This window comes from Gymnoscopelus braueri (genome assembly GCF_963280865.1).
Source record: "Gymnoscopelus braueri genome assembly, chromosome: 2".
In the NCBI taxonomy this organism is placed as follows: domain Eukaryota; kingdom Metazoa; phylum Chordata; class Actinopteri; order Myctophiformes; family Myctophidae; genus Gymnoscopelus; species Gymnoscopelus braueri.
In genome coordinates this window covers 24,803,763-24,824,580 of record NC_137604.1, presented here as the reverse complement: position 1 = coordinate 24,824,580, position 20,818 = coordinate 24,803,763, and the positions used below count along the sequence as shown (strand labels likewise).

The 20,818-nt window shown below is 43.0% G+C and overlaps 1 protein-coding gene across 3 annotated transcripts in view; it reads right to left on the bottom strand.

Moving 5' to 3' along the window:
* The window catches only part of rbfox2 (RNA binding fox-1 homolog 2), a 35,812-nt gene extending 17,200 nt beyond the window's left edge, over positions 1-18,612 (bottom strand). For 2 of the 3 annotated variants that reach the window (XM_080416927.1, XM_080416928.1), the window contains exons 1-2: positions 17,502-18,612; positions 9,300-9,350 (exon numbers count right to left, since the gene is read on the bottom strand). In XM_080416927.1, the coding sequence (XP_080273053.1) occupies positions 9,300-9,350; positions 17,502-17,753 (303 nt within the window). In that variant the 5' untranslated portion in view covers positions 17,754-18,612. Of the gene's footprint in view, positions 1-6,658; positions 6,905-9,299; positions 9,351-17,501 lie in introns of those variants that run through there. The other variant, XM_080416929.1, reaches the window with a different exon arrangement.
* Between the last annotated feature and the right edge of the window lie 2,206 nt (positions 18,613-20,818).

Below are 20,818 nucleotides of genomic sequence, written 5' to 3'. Positions count from 1 at the left end.
TACAACTTGTAAACAGGATTTATTTCATGTTTTTGCAGCCATTACTAGAACAAGCACATCATTTGTAATAAGCCGTTTTGCACGTGGAGATTTTGGACTGGCACGACAGACCGGCTGACAGAATGACTAATAGTTGCTGTGTGGTGGAAGCTAAAAATTGATTAAGAACAGATTGAGATTCTTTGAGAACCTAATGGTAAGCACAAAATTATTGATGCACAAAGAACAACGGTCTCTACTGTGCCATAAATGTGCTCTTATTTAACAGTCAGATGTATCAAACAGCTGGAACACAGAAAATAGAACATTGATATTGGAACATTTCCATCATTACCAGATCCTGCAAAACTCTTGTAGGTACAGTGAATGTTGTAAGAGGACTTTTGTTTTATAGGTTCTCAACTAAAGGGTAGGCAGAAATATACAGCATAGCATGAGGGGGCTTGTGCTTTATGGAACAAATAATTAACAATGACAGTTACTAGGAAATGTCTGCAACAGTTACTAGCTACACTGACACTAATGGAAGCATGTTAATGTGTTACACAACTATACCATTACTGTATATTGTACATATTGTTTGTTTTTATTATTAATGCTGTAGTCTACATGCATTCTACTAAAAGTGATTGATTTGAAAGCACTGATGATGACTCCTGTGGTTTCATCAGTGTGATATGCTTTGTTACACCAGCTAAGACTTTTGCTTGATCTATACGTGGCAGCACATCATGTAGCGCAACAAAAATAGCTAATCTATACTTTTAGATTAGATACTATAATTTTTGGTGAGCGACACCGGCACACAACTAAGTATAAATCAAGACATACTATTCTCTGCATATTCCAATGACTTAACGCTCAATTAGACCTGCATGATGTTGAACATTGTAAGACTGATATCAACATTTATGACATAATTATTGGGGAGATTATGGCTGCACAATTTTGCGATAAATGATTATTTTGCCAAATACAATTACTTGAAACACTTAAACCCTATATATTTCGGTTGATCGGAGGCCCCTCTTTTTATTTTTATTTTTTGCCTCTACACACCATACCTCTTTGCCGAAATAGCCGATCTGCTAGGTCTGTTAATTTCGCTGAATGTTTGCCTATCTTCGTCAAAATGTTTGCCTATTATTACATGCCCAGAATAGGGACACTAGGGATCATGTGGCTAAATGATTTTGGGAACAAATTCATTTTATACTACTCATTTGCATGGCTGATCCATTTGCATGGCTGTGCTCTCTACATATCTTTTTCCATTATGCCGCTGAATGTCCGAAATTACACACATTCTATTTGATAAACAAAGTTTATTCTTTGCTCTTCTGACCTTTAATGCTGCCTGTTACACAGGTATAATTATACATGGGCTACACCTGTAACAACACACCCTGAATTAATTCACTCACTATGTGCAGAGCGGGAAAAGGACAGTAGAAAGTGGACTGCTTAGATAGGGCTCTGTGGACTACATGTGATAAAAATGATGATAAATGATACTTGTGATAACCTTGCCTTGCAGCGACCCATCCTGGATTAACTGTATTTGTTGGCAATGTGGAGGTGAAAATGATAGTGGGCGGAGCTAGTCATACTGGGTCACCAGGTAACTGCTAACCTGGACTAGATTCAGAAATAGAGAGATGAGACGCTTGCCGCTTGCTATAAAAAGGAAAGTCCATCGCCTAACTTAGGTCATTATAGAAAAGAAAGATTATCAGTAAAGTAATTAAAAAGGTGAGGATATGTGAGCAAAATTTTGAGGCAAGGTATATGGGAAATATTCACGTCATGCGGGACAGGGATTAGCAAGGAAATTGATGTAGATAGTAACCCTGGTTACAAAAGAAAAAATAACAGTAACGGTACACAGAAGCAGGGGAATGACGAGCCAGGACGGATCAACCCTGAGATACAGAAATAGACATCCACGGGTCAATGGGCTCGCTCCATGTCTCCACGTTAGTCAAAACAAAGAAAATGTTAACCACTTAAGCCCTAATAAAAAATGTAGATTTTTTAAAAAGTGGTGAATGGTTAGCTTAATTTATACTCTGTCGTACGACCGTTGTCGCTTTGTCATTTGAAAATCTGCTGTTTTTGACCACTGTCGTACGATGAAACATCCTTTTGGCTTAAAAATGGTTAGTTCTCATTCCTAGAGGCAGCCCCAAACTAGCAGCGACTCAGACTATGGCCCTCACTGCTCCTTCTGTCATCCAAAATAGAAACGGACAAAAAAGGCGCAGAGAAGAACCTTGTGTTTGTGTTGAACTAGTGGCCTTTTCAGAGTGGGTCCATTTTGAGCCTCGCTTTAGCAGACGTCTCTGCCTGCCTGCAACACTACAGTATGTCAACAACCTGGCGTCATCAACACATACAGTGTGTTCCCGCATGCGCTGTCAAGCTGTCAAATTATGTGCGTTTTAGTGAATAGTAGTGGCCTTGTCCTTTCATCAGAGTAGAAGCATCTCCTGAATAAGTACACACAGAAAACACGAGAGAGAACATTCGTTGTTGCTCTGTACACATGCACTGTAGATACGTTGCACTTTTTGTGTGATAACGGCATGTTTTCTGTGTGTTTGTGTGTGTGTGTGTGTGTGTTCGGTACAGTCATGTGCACATGTTAAGGGGTTGTGTAAGTAGTGTGTGCACTGGTTAGGCAATGACTCAGAGCGGTAGCTGTAGCTAGTTTACTTTCGGGTCAGTTAGCAGCAGCTAACGTCTGAGGAGGATGTTATAAAATGCACTCGTCTGCTGCAGTGTCACTCTGTTATGGAGAGGAGGAGGAGAGAACTAGAAGGAGAAGGAAGAGGAGAGGAGAGAGAACATGGCTAAGAGCGTTAACTAGGACAGCACTGGGCCATTTCACATGAATAATGACTTTTCACAATCTTTTTTTTCCAGGCTTAAAGCCATTAGTCTACAGCCTAATTCAACAAACTTGAGGATGGAAAATATGACTCGCATTGTTAGCAGTAAACCTGCAATTCATATTTTTGGCTCAATAGCATATCGTCGCTGTCGGGCAGAAACCTTGTATCTCCACATTTCATCCTTTTGCTTTTTTACACAAATGAATGCCCTATATACTTATAGTATAGTATGACAGGGTCGCGCAAATGTAATGCTATTGTTCAAAAGATGACATTAAATGGGGACGCTAGGTTTAAAGTGGTCAAGTCTTTCTGTGGGTTTTCTGAATAAATAACCAATGAAAAGTATTAACTAGAGCTTATAACTAAATAATAACTACACTGGATCTATTGGAACAAAGGTTATTTTTTTCCATTTCCTTAAATGGAGCAGTTTCTGGACACGCAAGATTTCCGGCTGACAGCGGCAATAACTGTACACCAATTCAGATGCAGGCTTTTGACATTGCGTTGTTGTTGGTTCGTGACCAGAGCCGCAAAACAGCTGGAGAAACATTGTACAATGTGTCTGTGGCATACCGATGAGCTAGGAGACCCCCCTCCTTGATAAATTATTCCATCCACCCTTATTTCCCCCTCCCCCATCACTCCTTTCCTCCTCCCCCTCTCTTCTCCTCCGGTGCTGCTGCTGTTCTCTTCCTCTCACTGCTTTGCTTTTTACGCTTCATAAAATCCAGACGGGACCCTTGCATCTGTCCCGCCCCCCGCATGTGTCAATCAGGCCTGCTGCTTCATAGCAACGGGTCCTCCGTTGGGCCCAAGCACCGCCTCCCATCATGTTCCTCGTCTCCTTATAGGGTAATGTATCTGCCCGTCAATAAATCTCCGCCCCCTCCCACTCCACCCCCATCCATTTCCTTGTAGGGTCTTGTCTGTGCTCCAAATCCCCATCACTACCACGATCCCCCCCACCCACCCAACAAAACTCTTGCCAAACCCCCCTCCTTTCACACGCGTGCACACACACACACACACACACACACACACACACACACACCACCTGTGCGCAAGTATGAACATACACACACCCCGCCTCTCAAGTACTGACTTTCCCTGTCATCCTCTGAATAGCAGTATGAATTGTTCGCTAGGCTCCAGCACAGCATTTTATGAAAAGTACACACTGCACACAAAGGCAGCTGACCTTATCTGTCGATATACACATATATCTATATACTTCTCATTAAACCGGCACAATGGCCCCGACAAGCACATAAGCAGGTGAACAAACATAATACAGGGAAACTTGTATTTACTCATCACTTACACTCCTCCACCCATACATTCAGTACCACCATCATGGAACTAGTTAGTCTTGTTTAGAGTTGACGGAAGGTTCAGAAGCATAAAAAACAGCACTCGGGTAGCTGTCCTATGTGGTGCAGAAGTACACACAAAACCACCTGGAATTACAGTGTTGTCATTGTCCATAGCCACCGTCCAAAGGCAGAGAGAGGGGAAAGCCCTCTCCGTTTCAAAGACAGGCTCTTTTGAAAGCCACACAAGCATGTCCTAACAGGTGCAGGACGCATATAGACATTCAATCTGATCACTAATGTGAGCAATTTAGTAACAGCTTTCCTGCAGTAAGTAGGGCTATCATGTTATTTTTAGAAGTACAGTGTAAAGTCAAAGGTGTTGTTTCCAAACGGCTGTGTAGTCTACTCCCACCTTATACCTTTCCCATGGCACCTATACACACACCGCAAATGATAAAAGAACCTTATCAATGAATGAGTCATGCACGTCGTCATAGTAACAGGGCTCGGTGTGATCATTCAGCCGCTGTTGTTTACTGTATACAAAAATCAATAGCGAGCCGGTGCAGAAACGAAAGTCTCGGCCTGGCAGCTGAACTTCCTTTGCGGCCCGGCTTGATTTAACTTGGTGCACGCGTGGCAGTGTGTGCATAATATGTGCATGCTTCTCACACCAGGTAGGCGTCTCTGCCTCAGGGCACATGCTAAGGTGGGGCTCAGCAAATATGTCAGCTTTTTGCATGCTTTCTTTCACTCTTATCATTAGAGCAAGCACAAAAAAAGAAAAAACGACAGAAAGCAGAACAGATAGACTGTAAGTGTGCAAAGTGCACTATAAGCGAGCACATAAATCACAGGCTATAATTTATTCAGTGCTGTGCTTGCCTGCAGAGATCTCTCATTATTGCCATCATAAAACAACTTTGAATGCATGCACACTGCCAAGTCAGCATTACAGTCCGGCATTGCGTCACCGGGCAAACTAGCTCTCCTGTTAACCTACAAATAGGATATCGACTCATCCCAATCGTATCGCCATGAGACTCTCTCCGGATATCTATGAACCGTATCTCTCAATCTGTCCATCTCCACATAATCTCGGCTCCTTACGACATCTCTGGGGTTTCCTGGTAAATGAGGGTGGCCTGTCACCTTTTAAAATCAATTTCCATTCTCCCGTTCTCATTCTCCTTTTTCTCCCCCCCTCCCCCCCTTCCAGGGGCTCTTAAAGGAAAACATTGAGATAACAGCTGCCAGGGCCCCAGGGAGGAGAGGGAGAGAGGCAGAGAGAAAGAGTGGGAGAGAGAGGGAGGAAGAAAAGAGGTCAAACAGTAAAGAGAGCAGGATTCCAAGGTACAGCTGAAAGAGAAGACGCGAAACGCAAACGCAGGCAGGAAGACACAGTGGCAGAACTCACACCCAGGACCACCGACTGCCCCCACATCCACCCATTGAAATGTAATGATATCAATGTGACACTTCACTCACTAACCCTGCTGCTGCCCGCTGCATGCTTGAAGTGGCTGTGTGTGTGTGTGTATGTGTATGTGTATGTGTATGTGTATGTGTATGTGTATGTGTATGCATGTATGTATGTATGTATGTATGTGTGTGTGTGTGTATACAGTACGTATATATGAGCAAGTGTGAGATAGAGATTACAGCAAGAGTGGTTAGAAAGAAAGAAAGAAAGAAAGAAAGAAAGAAAGAAAGAAAGAAGCTGAAAGAAAAGAACAACTGTTCTGTCGACACCTGTCCTTTTCGCTCACAGGCTGAAGGGACATACAGGGACAGCTGCAGGGGCAATAAAGGCCTATTCCCCCTCTCACTCACCATAATGCCCACAGAGTTAGAATATACATACTACAGTTAGGATTTAGCAGTGTAGGATACAGTGAGACCTACTTGGTCATCATCAACAACAAGGGAACAGTAACTGTACTGCGTAGCAAACAATTAAAAATACACTCTCCGGTACATAATACATGACAGAGTACAGTTTCTGGCAGTGGCAGCTTTAATGTTCAGAAAGTGTGCGTAACTAGCCTCAGGCAGGGTAACAGATGCCGTGACAATGGCGCACAATACAGCGCTGCTCCTGTTATTTCAGTATAACAAAATCATAATTTGCAGCCGAGCATCAAAAAACAAAATCCGAAGCCTGTATCTTACTCATAAATACGCAAGCCCACACGATTCATTTCACTGTTTTTGTTTCTATCCCCAGCCACAGAGGCACTGACCGACGACTGACTAGACCACTCTGTGTAAAGGGGGTCAAGTAGAGTCCTCGTCCGTTAGTGCTGAATTAACATTTCATGCTCAATGACAGCCCTGTCCGCTTTAATGTCATTTAATGTACAGCCGAGAGCTTCTGATGGGGAACCAGGCTACAGCGAGAGCCTGTCCCTTCCCGAGGACGATATGAAAAGACTAGCAACTCACCGACAACATGGAAGGATAGTACAGCCCCATCATCGTATTCTGTGCAAAAACACAAATCGGCGTTTCTCCTCCTGTCCTCTCTCTCCTTTTGCTCCTCTCGCTCTCTCTCTTCAGAGCCTGTGTCCCCTCTCCAGCTCTCTCTCTCTGCTGTCTGTGTCTGTCTCCCAGATTCAAAATCTCCCTCTCTCTTCCCCCGCTCGCTCGCTCACTCACTCAGTCTGTCTGTCTGTCCTCCCAATCCCCCCCTCCCCACCTCTTCTGCTGGCCTCTGTCCCTGTCACTCTCTCTCTCTCTCTCTCGCTTGCTCGCTCGCTTGCTTGTTTCCTGTGTAGCTCAAGCTCTCTCGCTCCGTTCCTTCCCTCTACCCCCAGCCTTCTGTTTCACTGCTATGCCCTTGCCTGCTCATCCCTCTCTCTCTCCCTCTCGCTCTCCCTCGCTCCCCCTCTCTCTCTCTCTCTCTCTCTCTCTCTCTCTCTCTCAGCTTGTGTCTTTTCTCTCACCCTCCTCTCTTCCACCCCTCTCACCCAGATAGCCTGACGCTTCTCCCTCCTACTTCTCTCCCTCTCTGTCACACCTGCAAACTTTCCCCTCCCCTACTTCCCTCCCATGTCGCAGTCTCTCTCTCTATCTCTCTCTCCCTCTCCCTTCCTCTCTCTCTGCTCTTCTGTTCTCTTTCTCCATGTAGGTGAGTTAACTGGGGCTGCTGGCACCACTGGGATAGAAAAAGAAGATTTTCCTTCCGTCGCTCTCTCTCTCTCTCTCTCAGTTGGTGTGTGTGTGTGCGTGTGTCTGTATTACTCTATAGGCTCTTCCCTCCAGCAGCCTTTGATCACATCAGTCTCACACTCCTGTTGACAGTTTAGCACCTCAGTGCTGAGGGAGTCTTCCCTGCATATAACATATGTCTTCTGTATCTTTTCTCTCCTATCCATTTCCCCCTTTCCTTTTTTTCTCGTGGGAGGTCGGTTATCACTTCAAACGCCTCAAGCTGACTGTGAGATCACACTTATTCGCCTATATTCCATTAAAAGGTTATGATGGAGTATGACAAAGTAGCAAACAGATAGGGCACTGGGGATAAACATTAAAAGCTACAATCGGGGACCGACTAGCACACCTGCAGTGGTTGGAGCCGCGGTCTGCCTACAATTCCTCAAGTCCTCTTGAGTGGGCGAAAGTCCTCCAGCTGGGCGGAGGAAATGTGCGACTTGTGCATCAGGCTTCCAGCCAGTCTGTTTACATTATGCAGCTAGTTAGCTCGGGTTAGCTACCAACCTTCATGAGCATGAGCTGTCAAGCCCTACCTGCAATTGTGAAATAGATTATGACTGATTCCTACCCTGTCGGTATGCAACTTGGCTGGCATTGAGTAGACAGTGCAGCTATCGCACTGCTCAGTGTAACTTACAGAATCCTCTGAAGATTACTGTATGGCTATAGCTGAATGATACCGAGACGCGGGTAGTACATCAACTGGTTGACAATGCCAATAAAGTTATTTGAAGCAACTTTCCTACCGCCCACATTCTTGAGGCCATTTTATTATGGGACACTTACAAGTTACATTACATTCTGGGAATTAAATTATATTCTAAAACAGTGTGCTTAATTGTATAACAAGTAGGATTTTCCTCCTAAATACTCGTACAAAAATTATCCCTCTCAATCATATGAGGCACTATAAGTGTGTGGCGGTGTCTTTATCTTCCCCAGGGTGCCTGTATTTTGTTATTTTACCTTATTTGGTCTGTTTCTGGGCATCAACCTTTGGGTAGTAGGTATGCATTATTGGTGTAATTGAGCTGGGGAGGAGGGGCCAACTTTGAATGTTATGTTAAGAAACCACAACAGACAAATCCTACTTGTTATACCTGTATGTAAAATTACTAGGATCAATCTCATTAGGGTCATTAGAACACTGTAGTCAGTAGTGAAGGCCTGAACATTGGCACATTGAAAATAAATAATAAATCAACAAGCGTGTAGTGAAAGTTGTTGAAAGGGGCTCAACAGATGCCATGGAAAGCAAGGTTTGAGGGGATTATGGGCCAAACGTGAGAGGATGAGTGGATGAATGAAGGATGATCTAAGGATTAACCACACAAACTGAACCATCTAATAACAAAATCAGCAGGCTAATACACAACCTAGCAGATGCGCACGTGTGCGCGCACACACCCACACACTCAGGATGGATCCAATGTAGGGCTGCAACAGTTAATCGAACTATTCGATTATAAACAATATCGATAACAAACAATAAAATAATAGATGAATAAAATATCCCTTTGGGCTCGTCATTACAGGCCAAAAGTTTCAAAGAATGAAAGAAAAATAGAGGATCTACAAGCTCACAACGCAATGTGAGCTTGTAGATATATAATTAGCTATTTTCACTATTTTTGTATGACAGCATTATGCAACAATGTATAAATTAAGTGGTTAATCGAAATCAATCGCAAAAAGAATCGATCATTGCAACCTTAATCTAATGTGGTTATTATTTAGTCAAATGCTCTTGTATAATACTTTCATTGGCTCAATATTTATAAAACCCGCAGACAAAAAAAACTAATGCTGAAATATGGAGAACAATATGATATCTTATAGATAAATACAGAATGTCAGATTGTGGTCTTACCTGACTGTGAGGGGGGTAACCATGGTAACCGAGGGTCAGGGGGTCGTTGTTCTGAAAGAGAGGAAAGCAGATGTTTTGATACAAGAACCTTAATGTGTGAGGCAACTACACAGGTCAGGTCGCTTCGAGTAACCCCAAGCAAAAAACATTTTCACTTGTTCAGTTGATGAACTGACAATAAGGTTGAAAGTAATATTAGTCTCCCTTCATGGCAGTCTAAACCTAGGCTGTGTGTAATTCAAGTTGTTCAAGATTCTCACACACACACACACACACACACACACACACACACACACACACACACACACACACACACACACACACACACACACACACACACACACACACACACACACACACACACACACACACACACACACACACACACACACACACACACACACACACACACACACACACCCGATCGATTTTTGGGTCTGATGTCGATCCCGACTTTGGAGAGTGTTGGACTATGATTACCAATGTTTTACACGATATCTTGTCAAAAAGTGTTAAATCACTTCTGTTTTGAAAAACTTGATTGATCAAAAATAGCCAATCTACAAGCTTGTAGATCTACAATTTTTTAACCTTTTCTAAAACTTTTGAAATTTTCAACCTATGACGACATGCCCAAAATAGTGATGCCAGGTTGAAAGATGCTAAACATTTCTGATACAGTGTCATCAAAAAGGTCAAATAATATCCGATATATCGGCCAGGCTGGAACACATTTTTATCTTATTCACTCTCTCATTTGTTCCCTCTATCTTTATTCTTTACAATGCATCTCTATACTTGATGTACTAGTTAATTGAAACGCATCATCCTCACCATACACAGTCAAATCCTCAGTGTTCATTTACCCATTTGTAACTCTGAGAGTGTACATTTGCACACTCTCAGAGTTAACACAGAGGATTTTATCGCATACCTGCCCAGTCAATCATTCCCCCGCCGAGTTTTCACCCCACTGGACCCGCTGTCTGTCTATTAAATTCATCCCACCAGAGCCGGGAGTTCAAGCGCACAGTGAGGAGAAAGAAATAAAGCGAGATAGAGTGTGTCACGTTGGCCGTTAAATCATAAAATAGGTCAGCGGTGTCAGTGAATATGTCGCCTATTGGCATGACATGGCGTCATCATCAGCCCTGATGCAATCTCCTACACATTCTTGTCATTTTCTCTGGCTGTGAAAAGCACAGTGTTGTAAGGGAGACATCAAACATTTTGGTGAGTAATTGCGCTAAAAGAGAAATTCGAGAAAAACACTTCTCTCCGTTTGAAGTAATTGGAATTCGTGTCACTACGATCTAAAAATAGGGTGTGTAGCACTTTATTCGCGCGTAGGTTAACACTGTATTCCAGCATTTATGCAAATATGGTTCATAAAATGTAAAAAAACAAACAATATTTTTTACAGCAATTACCATGTGCTTTGAGGAGGGGGGGAATCATATCTGCCTCTCTGGCTTCATACTGTTAAATTAGAAAAACACATCATCTCGTCCCACATTTATCTTCTTTTCATCTGGAACCAATGTCCGTCTGCAGCGTCCCCAGGGGGAACACTTTGCTCTGCGTGCATCACAGCTTGAATCCTCTTGATTAATACTGTAGCCTTCTACCTCAAAACCCCATGGGGGCCTGTTTTACTAAAGCACACACACTCACTAATATGAGTCTCCGAACGTAGACGCCTGGTTGAGGAGAGGGGGGGAGGAAAAAGGACAAATAGGACAGTTTGTGCATGGTTCTAATGCCTAATTTACTGTATGCTCTGTCGTACGATGGCGGCAAGCGCCAGAAATAGCAGATCTACAAGCTCATAACGCTTGCATCTGTGCCACGTTGTGAGCTTGTAGATCAGTTATTTTCAGTGTGCGACAGCGCCGCCAAGTATGCATCAAGCAGCGTTAACGTTTTTTCCTAAGAGCCAAAAATGGACTTAATGTACCGGCTTTGGGGAGGTAGAACCTGTAAATAATGCATCCCCTTTTAGAGGTTTGACTGTCATGAATAAAGTATAAACTGTGCCTATTTTACAACAACAAGGTCCAATTCTTTCTGTGAACAAGATGCAACTGAAAGGCATGCGGCCTGGGGTCCATGACAACATGCAAGGAAGTAGCCTATTAGGGCTGCAACTGTCTATATTTTTCTTAGTGGTTATTCTATGGATTACTTTTTTGATTAATCGAATAACCGAGAAGCCCGTTTACATCCCTATAGACTATTACAACTTTGGTGCAGGTTTGTATGGGGGGGGGGGGGAACTACCCTATGTCATTGTCAAGTTAACTAGCATCTGGAATATATATATTGGTGGGAAAAAAATAATGGGGGATGTGGAAATGGAAATGGACGAGGGGTGGAGTGAGAGACTGAGGGAGGAACCAGGGCTAGACGAATAGAAGGGGAGGAGAAGGGAAACGGCAAAAAAAAAAACACAGCAAAGGGAGGAAGGGAGGAAAGACAATGACTCATACATGAGCAGAGTCATGTGCTTAATTTCCTTGAGGAGCTAGGAAGGAGGGAACACAGTCATACACACTCAAATAGGCTACGGGGGAAAACTGCTGCGATGTTTCTCTGCAACCATCGTATGACGGTGTCACGCTCAGGAAATAGCAGACCTACAAGCTCACAACGCGTCGTGACTCGTGAGCTTGAAGATCTCCTACTTCCTGCTATCTCGGTTATTTCCGTACAAAGTATTTCAAGCTTAACATGGTTTCGTCTGGTCTTGAATGTTTGGTCTGAGGTGGATTTATTACAACTGTTGGCAAAGCCTACATAGCATAGAGTAACACCTTCATAGCAGCTGTGGGCTGAGAGAATGTCTTCCTTTTTGTCTTTTCTGGTGTCGATGCATCAGACACGGCGGGAAGCATTAAAAAGAGGAGGACTGAACCGCAGGGGAAAGACAGTGTGAGCAATCAGGAGAAAGTAACAAGATGACTGGAAGTAAACAGATGGTGAATAAGAGAGGAGGTGGAAGAGGGGGGAGGGGGAGGGGAGGAAGGGTAGAAAAGGCTTAGAGGGGTAGGGAACAGGATAGGGCTTGATGGAGGTGGAAGAGAAATCTCCAAAGAGCATAAGATGAGGAGTGCAAAAGTGTGTGTGTGTGTGTGTGTGTGTGTGTGTGTGTGTGTGTGTGTGTGTCCATGCATATGTGTGTGTGTAACCATGCATATGTTTGAGTGTATGCCTATGTGCTTGCATTTGTGTGTATGTATGCACGTACTGTATGTGCTTGCATACGTGTGTGTGTGTGTGTGTGTGTGTGTGTGTGTGTGTGTGTGTGTGTGTGTGTGTGTGTGTGTGTGTGTGTGTGTGTGTGTGTGTGGTGCTTAAGCGGAATCTCAGTTACCTCAAATAATTTACATTCACAACAATTCACTGGGTTGCAGTAACAGTGTTCCATAGACCATAATGGCAACACAGCCTATGAGCTACAAATTGTCCACTGCAGGTTCTGGTTTAGCACTAGGCCATTTCTCATTTTGCCCACAAACTCCTTTGATTAAGGTTAATCAAATGAAGGAGTTTGTGGGCAAAATGAGAAATAGACGCACGGATTTTCAATAAAAAAACATTTTGCCGCATATAATACTTTTTATAATAATTTTTTATAAAACACACCTTGCGTGTTAAGCATTATGTTCTTCTATGTAAAGCAGAGGTAAACAACTGGTCGATCACGATTGACATGTTGAACTTCAAAGCCGTCACAGTCGAACAAGCCACCTGACTGTATTTGTATGCATGCATATTATGAAGTCCCTAATTCTACCACATGCATGACTCCTCGCTACTGAACGTCTCATCCTGCAACAGGACGGCTCCTCAGAAGGAACCACATGTCATGGCTATGGAAGTCATATTACCCAACTGTAAAGCAGGGCACGCCGTGCACTCAAGAGGATGTGAATCCATTTCATCCGCTGAGCACTTATGTGCTAAGCCTGCAACCAGTCAGCCAGAAGACCTGCAGTTTATTTTCTCTCAGTACAGTTCACATTCTCTCGACTCTCCACAGTAAACCTACACTTGCTTTTTCCAAGGACCTGCTGCCTGGAGTACAAGTGGATTTTGGGAGCTTGTTTAGCAGTTAGGTAAATACATTTGAACTAGTTACTGGTGTGTAAACATTAGTCTAGGAGGCCATCTTTTATTTTGCAAAGGCTGCTCTCAACGGCCAGTTGTATATGACTTAAAAATATCAAGAAAAAGTAATAGTCAAGCTTGGAAAAAGCCAACATATAAAATCCTTGCCAACACCAGAAATTACTGTAACAAATGACTTAACATCGCTTGATACATTGCATTACTTAAGGTATGGCAAACTTAACACTTAACCTCCACTAGAGTAGACTGCCCAAAGCAAGCAAGTCTCCCTTCCCCCGTCTCTATCATAATTCAGTCAACAGAGCGCAGCCGGTGATCCTTCAAAGGGAAGCAGGGACCCAAAAAAAAACAACTAAATAAATATTCTCAACGTGCTGCAGGAGTACATTTTTCTTGCTGACGGTTTCATTCTATTTCAGTGCCATGGCTGAGATGAAAGTACGTACATGGGGGTGATTCACCTACATTAATGTTCCAGTCAAGTCATCTATCCTTAGCTCTGTCATCCCAGGCAAGACCTTATTAGGTTAGAGGAGCTGGGTTCCAATACAGTGACAACACAACGTGGGCCACTCTGCACACAGGATGGAAATTGAAGCAGACAACCTCCTCTCAACATCTCCCAAAATCTCAGTTGGGCTGGAGACACAGTGTGCCGTTATGAATGCCTGTCAGCATGAAAAATGTAAGGCTTTCTGGGTGCTGCAAGATACTGGATTGGTGGCATGGTTGGTTGTTCATTTCTGTGTTTTTCAACCATCCAATTCTTATGCAAAGAAGTAAGGTGTTCATTTACAGGATGTTAATTCAAATTGCATAATTTAGGAATAAGTAAAAGAGAGGGAGTGGGAGATTATTGGCACTAGTGTGTGCAATGCGGTCATATATCTGCACAGTCGTACTTCAGCATGTGCTGATCTAGCCTACATGTGGTGTATGGATCTGTGTGCGATACCATGATCTCATATCTAGTTTCACTTGATAACAATACATCTTTTAAACCAGAGCTTCACATAGCAAACAAAACAGTGAAATGCCACAACTAACATAAATAGACGAATATCAATACAATTAAAACAAGTTCACAAATATATAGATATAATAATCCAATAAGCAACAACCCTGTGTTTGTTAAGCATCTAGTCAGTAGTACATCAGATGTACTAATGCATTACTGCTCTACTAAAAGTGCCTAATCATGAAAACAGCAATTTGACCATGTGGGAAATGCCATCATTGGTCTGTGGTTTCACAAAATGGATTGTTCATTACTAAAAACCACACCCCACTGGCCTTAGAGACAGGGCAGAGTTCAATGCTGCTATGATGTCTGCAGTAAAGAAAATGGTTCTGAACAGTGATGGATGGGGGGCAATAGAGGGAGAGAGCTTTAAATCACAAAGTACTTTATGAGGGACATGAATGAGGGACATGATTCCATTTACTGCAATATTTTCCATTTTTCACTCTCCCCTCTCGGACAAACAGCTTTTACAGAAGTGCATGTGTGCATTACAAAGTTGTTTCTTGGAAAGCTAAGCGGCCTCGTTTTAAAGTAGGAAAATTGAACTTCGCTCAGCCTAATTTACTGCTGTAATATTAATGGTGTCAATGGGTCAGAGGAATGAAAATACGTCATTGTTATTTTTATTCACTCCAGGACGTGAGGTTTTTACCTTGTGTGTATGAATCACAGAGCAAGGTAGAACAACTGCTTACTGAAATACACTTAGGAGGTCCATTTCAGGCCATTGTTTACAAAATTATAGCCAATATGGTCCTCATAAACCATAATCACATTATGTTGTGCTGGTGTGTGTGTGTGTGTGTGTGTGTGTGTGTGTGTGTGTGTGTGTGTGTGTGTGTGTGTGTGTGTGTGTGTGTGTGTGTGTGTGTGTGTGTGTGTGTGTGTGTGTGTGTGTGTGTGTGTGTGTCTGCATTGGATTAATCCTCTCCCTTTAGATAGGGATCTCAGGGATCAGTTTGGTTATAATGCCCCCTCCAGTACAAGCAGTGATCCCGTTGGATCAAAACAAAGCCTCTTTACTGCCAGTGATAGGGCAAATCTGTTCCTGCACTCACTTAAAGAGTGGGGCCCCCTACTCTCCCCTCCCCTCGCCTTTTCATTTCCGGACTGCCCTGCCAGCTGACGCTCAATACTTTTTAGGGGCTGAAGCTATTGATCCATACCTCACATGGCCAGACACACAAACACAAGCAAACACGCACAGACATTCCCTTTTCCACTCTTGTCTGTTTTTAAGTGCATTACCTCCCTAAGCCTGTCTTTCAGCACTCCTAGACAGCAGCAATGTAAAGTAGCTGGCCATTAGTTTCCCAATACCAGAGAGCAGAGAGCTGCAAACCGACCACTTCACCTCCATTACCGCTGCTTACAATGGCAGAGAAATAGCTTTCTATCTTCCCATGGTGCTCTTAACCCCATGTAATGCAATATAATGATGTCTAGTGCATCTGCCCAGCCCACTGTAATGCTCCATGAAGAAAATGATCTACCGTTTATAAATCACTTGAGGAAAGAACAAAGTTTGATTTGATTTTGTCGACTTGGGAGAGAAAAGGCTTCGACTGCGTCACTAATTGAAATGGAATGCGATATCATACAACACAAATCTGAACATGAATAGTTGGATACTTTGTGCTTCAGTTCAGAGGCACATTATGTAGAATGTTTAGTTTGTTTGCCACTCATAAAATGGGTGCTCATTGTTTACCTCACCTTACCCCCTCCCCTTCCAACCTACACCTTCTCCCCAAAGATCACACATGCAAACATTGACATACACTTCCATTCTAAACCAAATGTTATCCACACCAGTGCTCCACATGACAGAGGGTGACTTTAGCATGACAAAAGGTCAGGTTTGTTTACATTCCCTAGTCTTCTATACATCTATCAACGCTTACAAATAACCACAGGCGTCTGCCTACTGTGTGCTGAGTGCGCGTAGTAGGCCACGTAAGAGTAGTAGACGTGAATAAATGAATGCATGATCTAACAGCTACCAGAGTTTATACTGTTTCCAGTTCCCTAGCAGCAATGTTTGGAATTGACTGATCAGAATTACATGGGAGGAATGCCTGTGGCTCCCGTTGATGGCATCACGGGGTCAACCCGCGTTACCATTCCCTTGCTTCTTGACCCCTTGGGTGCGTAATTAATTAGTTCCGAGAATAGATTACAATGCAAGGGCCACATAGGCTAACTAGAGAACATATTCATTCTTAATGCTGTTTATTAGATTATAGGCTTTCCAAGAATGTCATCATCACACACAGTATAAAGGCCCATCGTGGAAAAAAGGCATGACCAAAGCCAGCAGCACCATGTTTTACACATAAAGTGTTTTTGGCTCAAGTTGGTGACGATGTACACCAAGTTCAAGGTCTCCCCTTAACTCTGACAATGGAACCATTTGTATACCGTCAAAGTTAGACTTGTAAGGGTCCTAAAGGAACCCTAGAGAGTCCCTAGAATGCACTTTGAGAACCACTGGTGTACAGTACACAACAATTAGGCAGTGGTGGAAAAAGTACTCAAATTCTTTACTTAAGTAAAAGTATCAATACTGCAATATAAAAATACTCTGTTACAAGTAAAAGTCCAGAATTAAAAATTTACTTGAGTAAAAGTACAAAAGTATTGGCATCAAAATGTACTTAAAGTACCAAAAGTAAAAGTACTAAATATTTGAAAATAGCAGATCTACAAGCTCACAACGCGTCGCGATGCGACTCGTTGTGAGCTTGTAGATCGGCTATTTTCAAATAGCCTATGTTTAAAATAGGGCTAAAGTGGTTAATGTATGTTTCATTATATCATAGTTTATATCTGAAAAGTAACTAGTAACTAAAGTTTTCAAATAATTGTAGTGGAGTAAAAGTAGAATATTTGCCTCTGAGATGTAGTGGAGTAGAAGTAAAAGTATTGGAAATTGGAAATACTCAAGTAAAGTACAAATACCTCAAATTTGTACTTAAGTACAGTACTTGAGTAAATGTACTTCACTTTCCACCACTGCAATTAGGTCATGATAAATAAATCCTCACCTGGCCAACCTCGCCGATGATCCCAGAGCCGTCGATCCGGGGACGCTTGCACTCTGCCCCGGCCGACTCGACCAGAGCCGCCGCTGTCTGAGCGTCGGGTTCCGGATCCCCTCGTTTCATCCCTCGGATGGAAGAACCAGGAGCGCCGCCCGGGTTGTTGGGATGGACTCCGGCCATGGTTTCCAGCTCCCGGTCCATTAGACCCCGGGACACGGGCAGCATGAGTGATGCTACGTCGGTCGACATTAACATTTAAAAATCGTCTGATGCTCCCCTGTCCTTCTCTAAAAAAAATGGGATTAAACTGTCACCTATTCTTGGCCACCTCTGTGCAATAGCCTGTGTTAGACTCCTCTCTCTGCAGTGGAAAAATAGCCAAAACTGAAACGAGATGTTTTTAAGCTTTACTGTGGTAATGTTTGCCTATGCAATGTTTCTATGAGGCCCTTTGTATGACCCCACAAGGAGTTGGAAGGATTCGGAAATGTTTTGATTATACGATCAGGCTATTTAAGCACCGCTTTGTTTTAAAGTATACGGACGAAACAGCCAATCAACACCACTTATCCTGCAGTAAAAACACGGCGGTCCGGAATTCACAAGATACAAAACATGCCCGTCAGTTGAATTCCCATCTGTATTACAGTCCTGCTGCGGTTGCTGATCATGTATCTACTGTAGGCTACCCGAGGCCCAAGCTATATCTCAGATCATAACAAACCAATTAAAACACTGATCAGAACAATGGGTCAATAACATACCGCCCAATTACTATTACACTCTTTATTGTGCAAGATCAGAGAGGCTTCAAAATCATCCTACTGCAACCTCCTCAAGACTAGAATCCCATAACATGTCTTCCCTATGATCGCTTTTCCTCTAACACAGCGAGACTTTTACCACAAAGGTTACTGAGAGGCAATCGTCGTCAGGAGCTCCTCTCCTCCCCCATCTTATAGTCCTCTATTATGCGTAAAGACAGTGTCTCCCCAAAACAAAGACAACGGGGTTGCGGTGTTTCCTTCTGCCTCTTCCCTTATGTTTTTTTTTTTTTGGTCTGGATCCCGGTGTATGTTCTTGTGGCGTGTGTGCGCTACAGAAAGGAAATCGTCTTCCCTCCCCCTCTTCGTGTAGTCATTCCCCTTCCCTCCCTCGTCTCCCTCCTCCTCCTCCGCCTCCTCCTATCTTCAGCTCTCCCCTTTGAACGTTCAGCCAGGCAGCCATGCAGTGTTGCCATGTCCGCTTATTATAAGCGACTTTGGGGCTTGTTTTTCTCTAAAGTGTAGTTGCTTATTTGGGGCTTGCTTCCTAAATGCTGTTTAAACCAGTGGTTCTCTAACATTTTCATGTCAAGTGGCCCCACATTAATATGTATTTGTCCACAGACCCCCCCCCCCCCCCCGTTCTAAAAACATGTTGTGGCAGGGACCCCTGTACCAGATTTGTTATATTTCGTATACTCAAAATGTTTCGCTTTTCCCCAAGATTTTTTTGAAAATAGCAGATCTACAAGCTCACAACGCGTCGCGTTTTGAGCTTGTGGCTCGGCTATTTGCAAATAGCCAATGCATGATGCATATCGGTATATAAAGTGCTCATGTCATGTGGCCTGTAATAGTAGCTTCCGTTGGGCTTGTTTTCATAGACCCGGTTGCTTATTTTGGGGCTTGCTTCCTAAATATTGTTTAAACCAGTGGTTCTCTAACATTTTCATGTCAAATGGCCCCACATATTTGTCCACAGACCTTTGGGCTTGTTTTCATAGACCCGATTGCTTATTTCTCACGCAAAACCTGGCAACACTGCAGCCATCAAATAAACGCAGTGTGCCGCAGTGCTTACATCCACTTCTATGGGAGCCTTGCGAGGCTGCTGCCATGCGTTCCCCTAACATTTGACATGTTGTTCTGTTCTGTTCCGTTAGGCGACTGGTGTACCATTTCTGCCAAATGCAGTCTATACAAATAAAACATTTAAAGACTATTTTAACCTGACATGTAAGGGCTTAAGAATGTGAAATGTATAAGAGCTTAAGAATGAGAAATAAAAAGGTCTGCTTCAAATCAAGTTGGCTTTTCACGTGTAAATACTGGGGGCTGTTGGTTTAAAAAAAAATAGCATTCCTAAATCATTACACAACAGTTAAACCAATACACAGGCCGCCAAGGTCTTTGGAGACCTGCAGTGAGTCATGGAGCATGTTCCCCCAGCATTTTTATAGTTTGGATGACACCCAGTGGTCAAAGGCAAAAACAACAAACGAGCACTTGTACAACTGTGTGGTCAAGCTTTGTCATTCATTGTCACAACATTTAAGTGGTAGTTATCTAGCTTTAAGCAGGCATTCTTACACTTGCTAATAATATATACAGGGGGAAACCCATGAAGTCCTTTTGGGCCAGAGTGTTGGGGACATATGGAGCATTAACATAAACAATGCTGGTGGAGCACCTTTTGACAGAGTGACACTTCCTGCTATAAAACCTAATGGCTGCAAGCAAGGGAGCAGAAATACACACGCACACAACATGCACACATAGCTTCCTTTGAGGACTTTTATTGACAGTAAACAAGTGATGCCTTTGGCCTGGAAAGAAGAGAGTAGAGATACATGCAATTCACAATATAGCATGTCCCTCTGCTACATCTTTCTTGGAGAGGAATAAATTGTAGGGTATGAGTCAGGAGCTTATCAAAATCATCGACGGACTGGTCTCTCCACATCTTAGCTGAAAAACAGGAAACAGATCAGTCAGTGTTAAATAATTCAAACCACTCATTACTAATCCATAAACCTGCTGTTATATTGGACCATGGCCAGTCTTCATTCTCATGCTCTTTCTAGTGAATTGTCTTATGGGCCTCACAGATGGGCGTTATTCATGCATTCTTTCAGAGTTCAAAATGGGTGTGGTGGGTGATTCAAAACAGAACAGTGTACCGTCTTTTTTGCCTCATCGTCATTGACCAAAGCATCCCTCGACACATGGGCCATCAAGCGGAGAGCAAACTTCAGTTGAACACATGAAGTAGATCTGAGAAGAGGGTAAGAAAAAGGAATACATGCATCTCCAATCTCAAAAACATGTAGATAAGCAAGTTATTGTTTTTCCTTATGATTTTCACTTGTGCCCATTCAGAGATTTTCAATTTAGCGCTTGCTCTCAGAGGTTGTGTCTAATGGTTTTTGTTTAACCACTAAACCCTATATATTTCGTTAGCCGAGGCACCCCAGGGGTCTATACTTGGTCCCCTCATTTTTTCAGTCTACAGCAATTGTCTTTGCAGAAAATAGCCAATCTACAAGCTTGTAGATC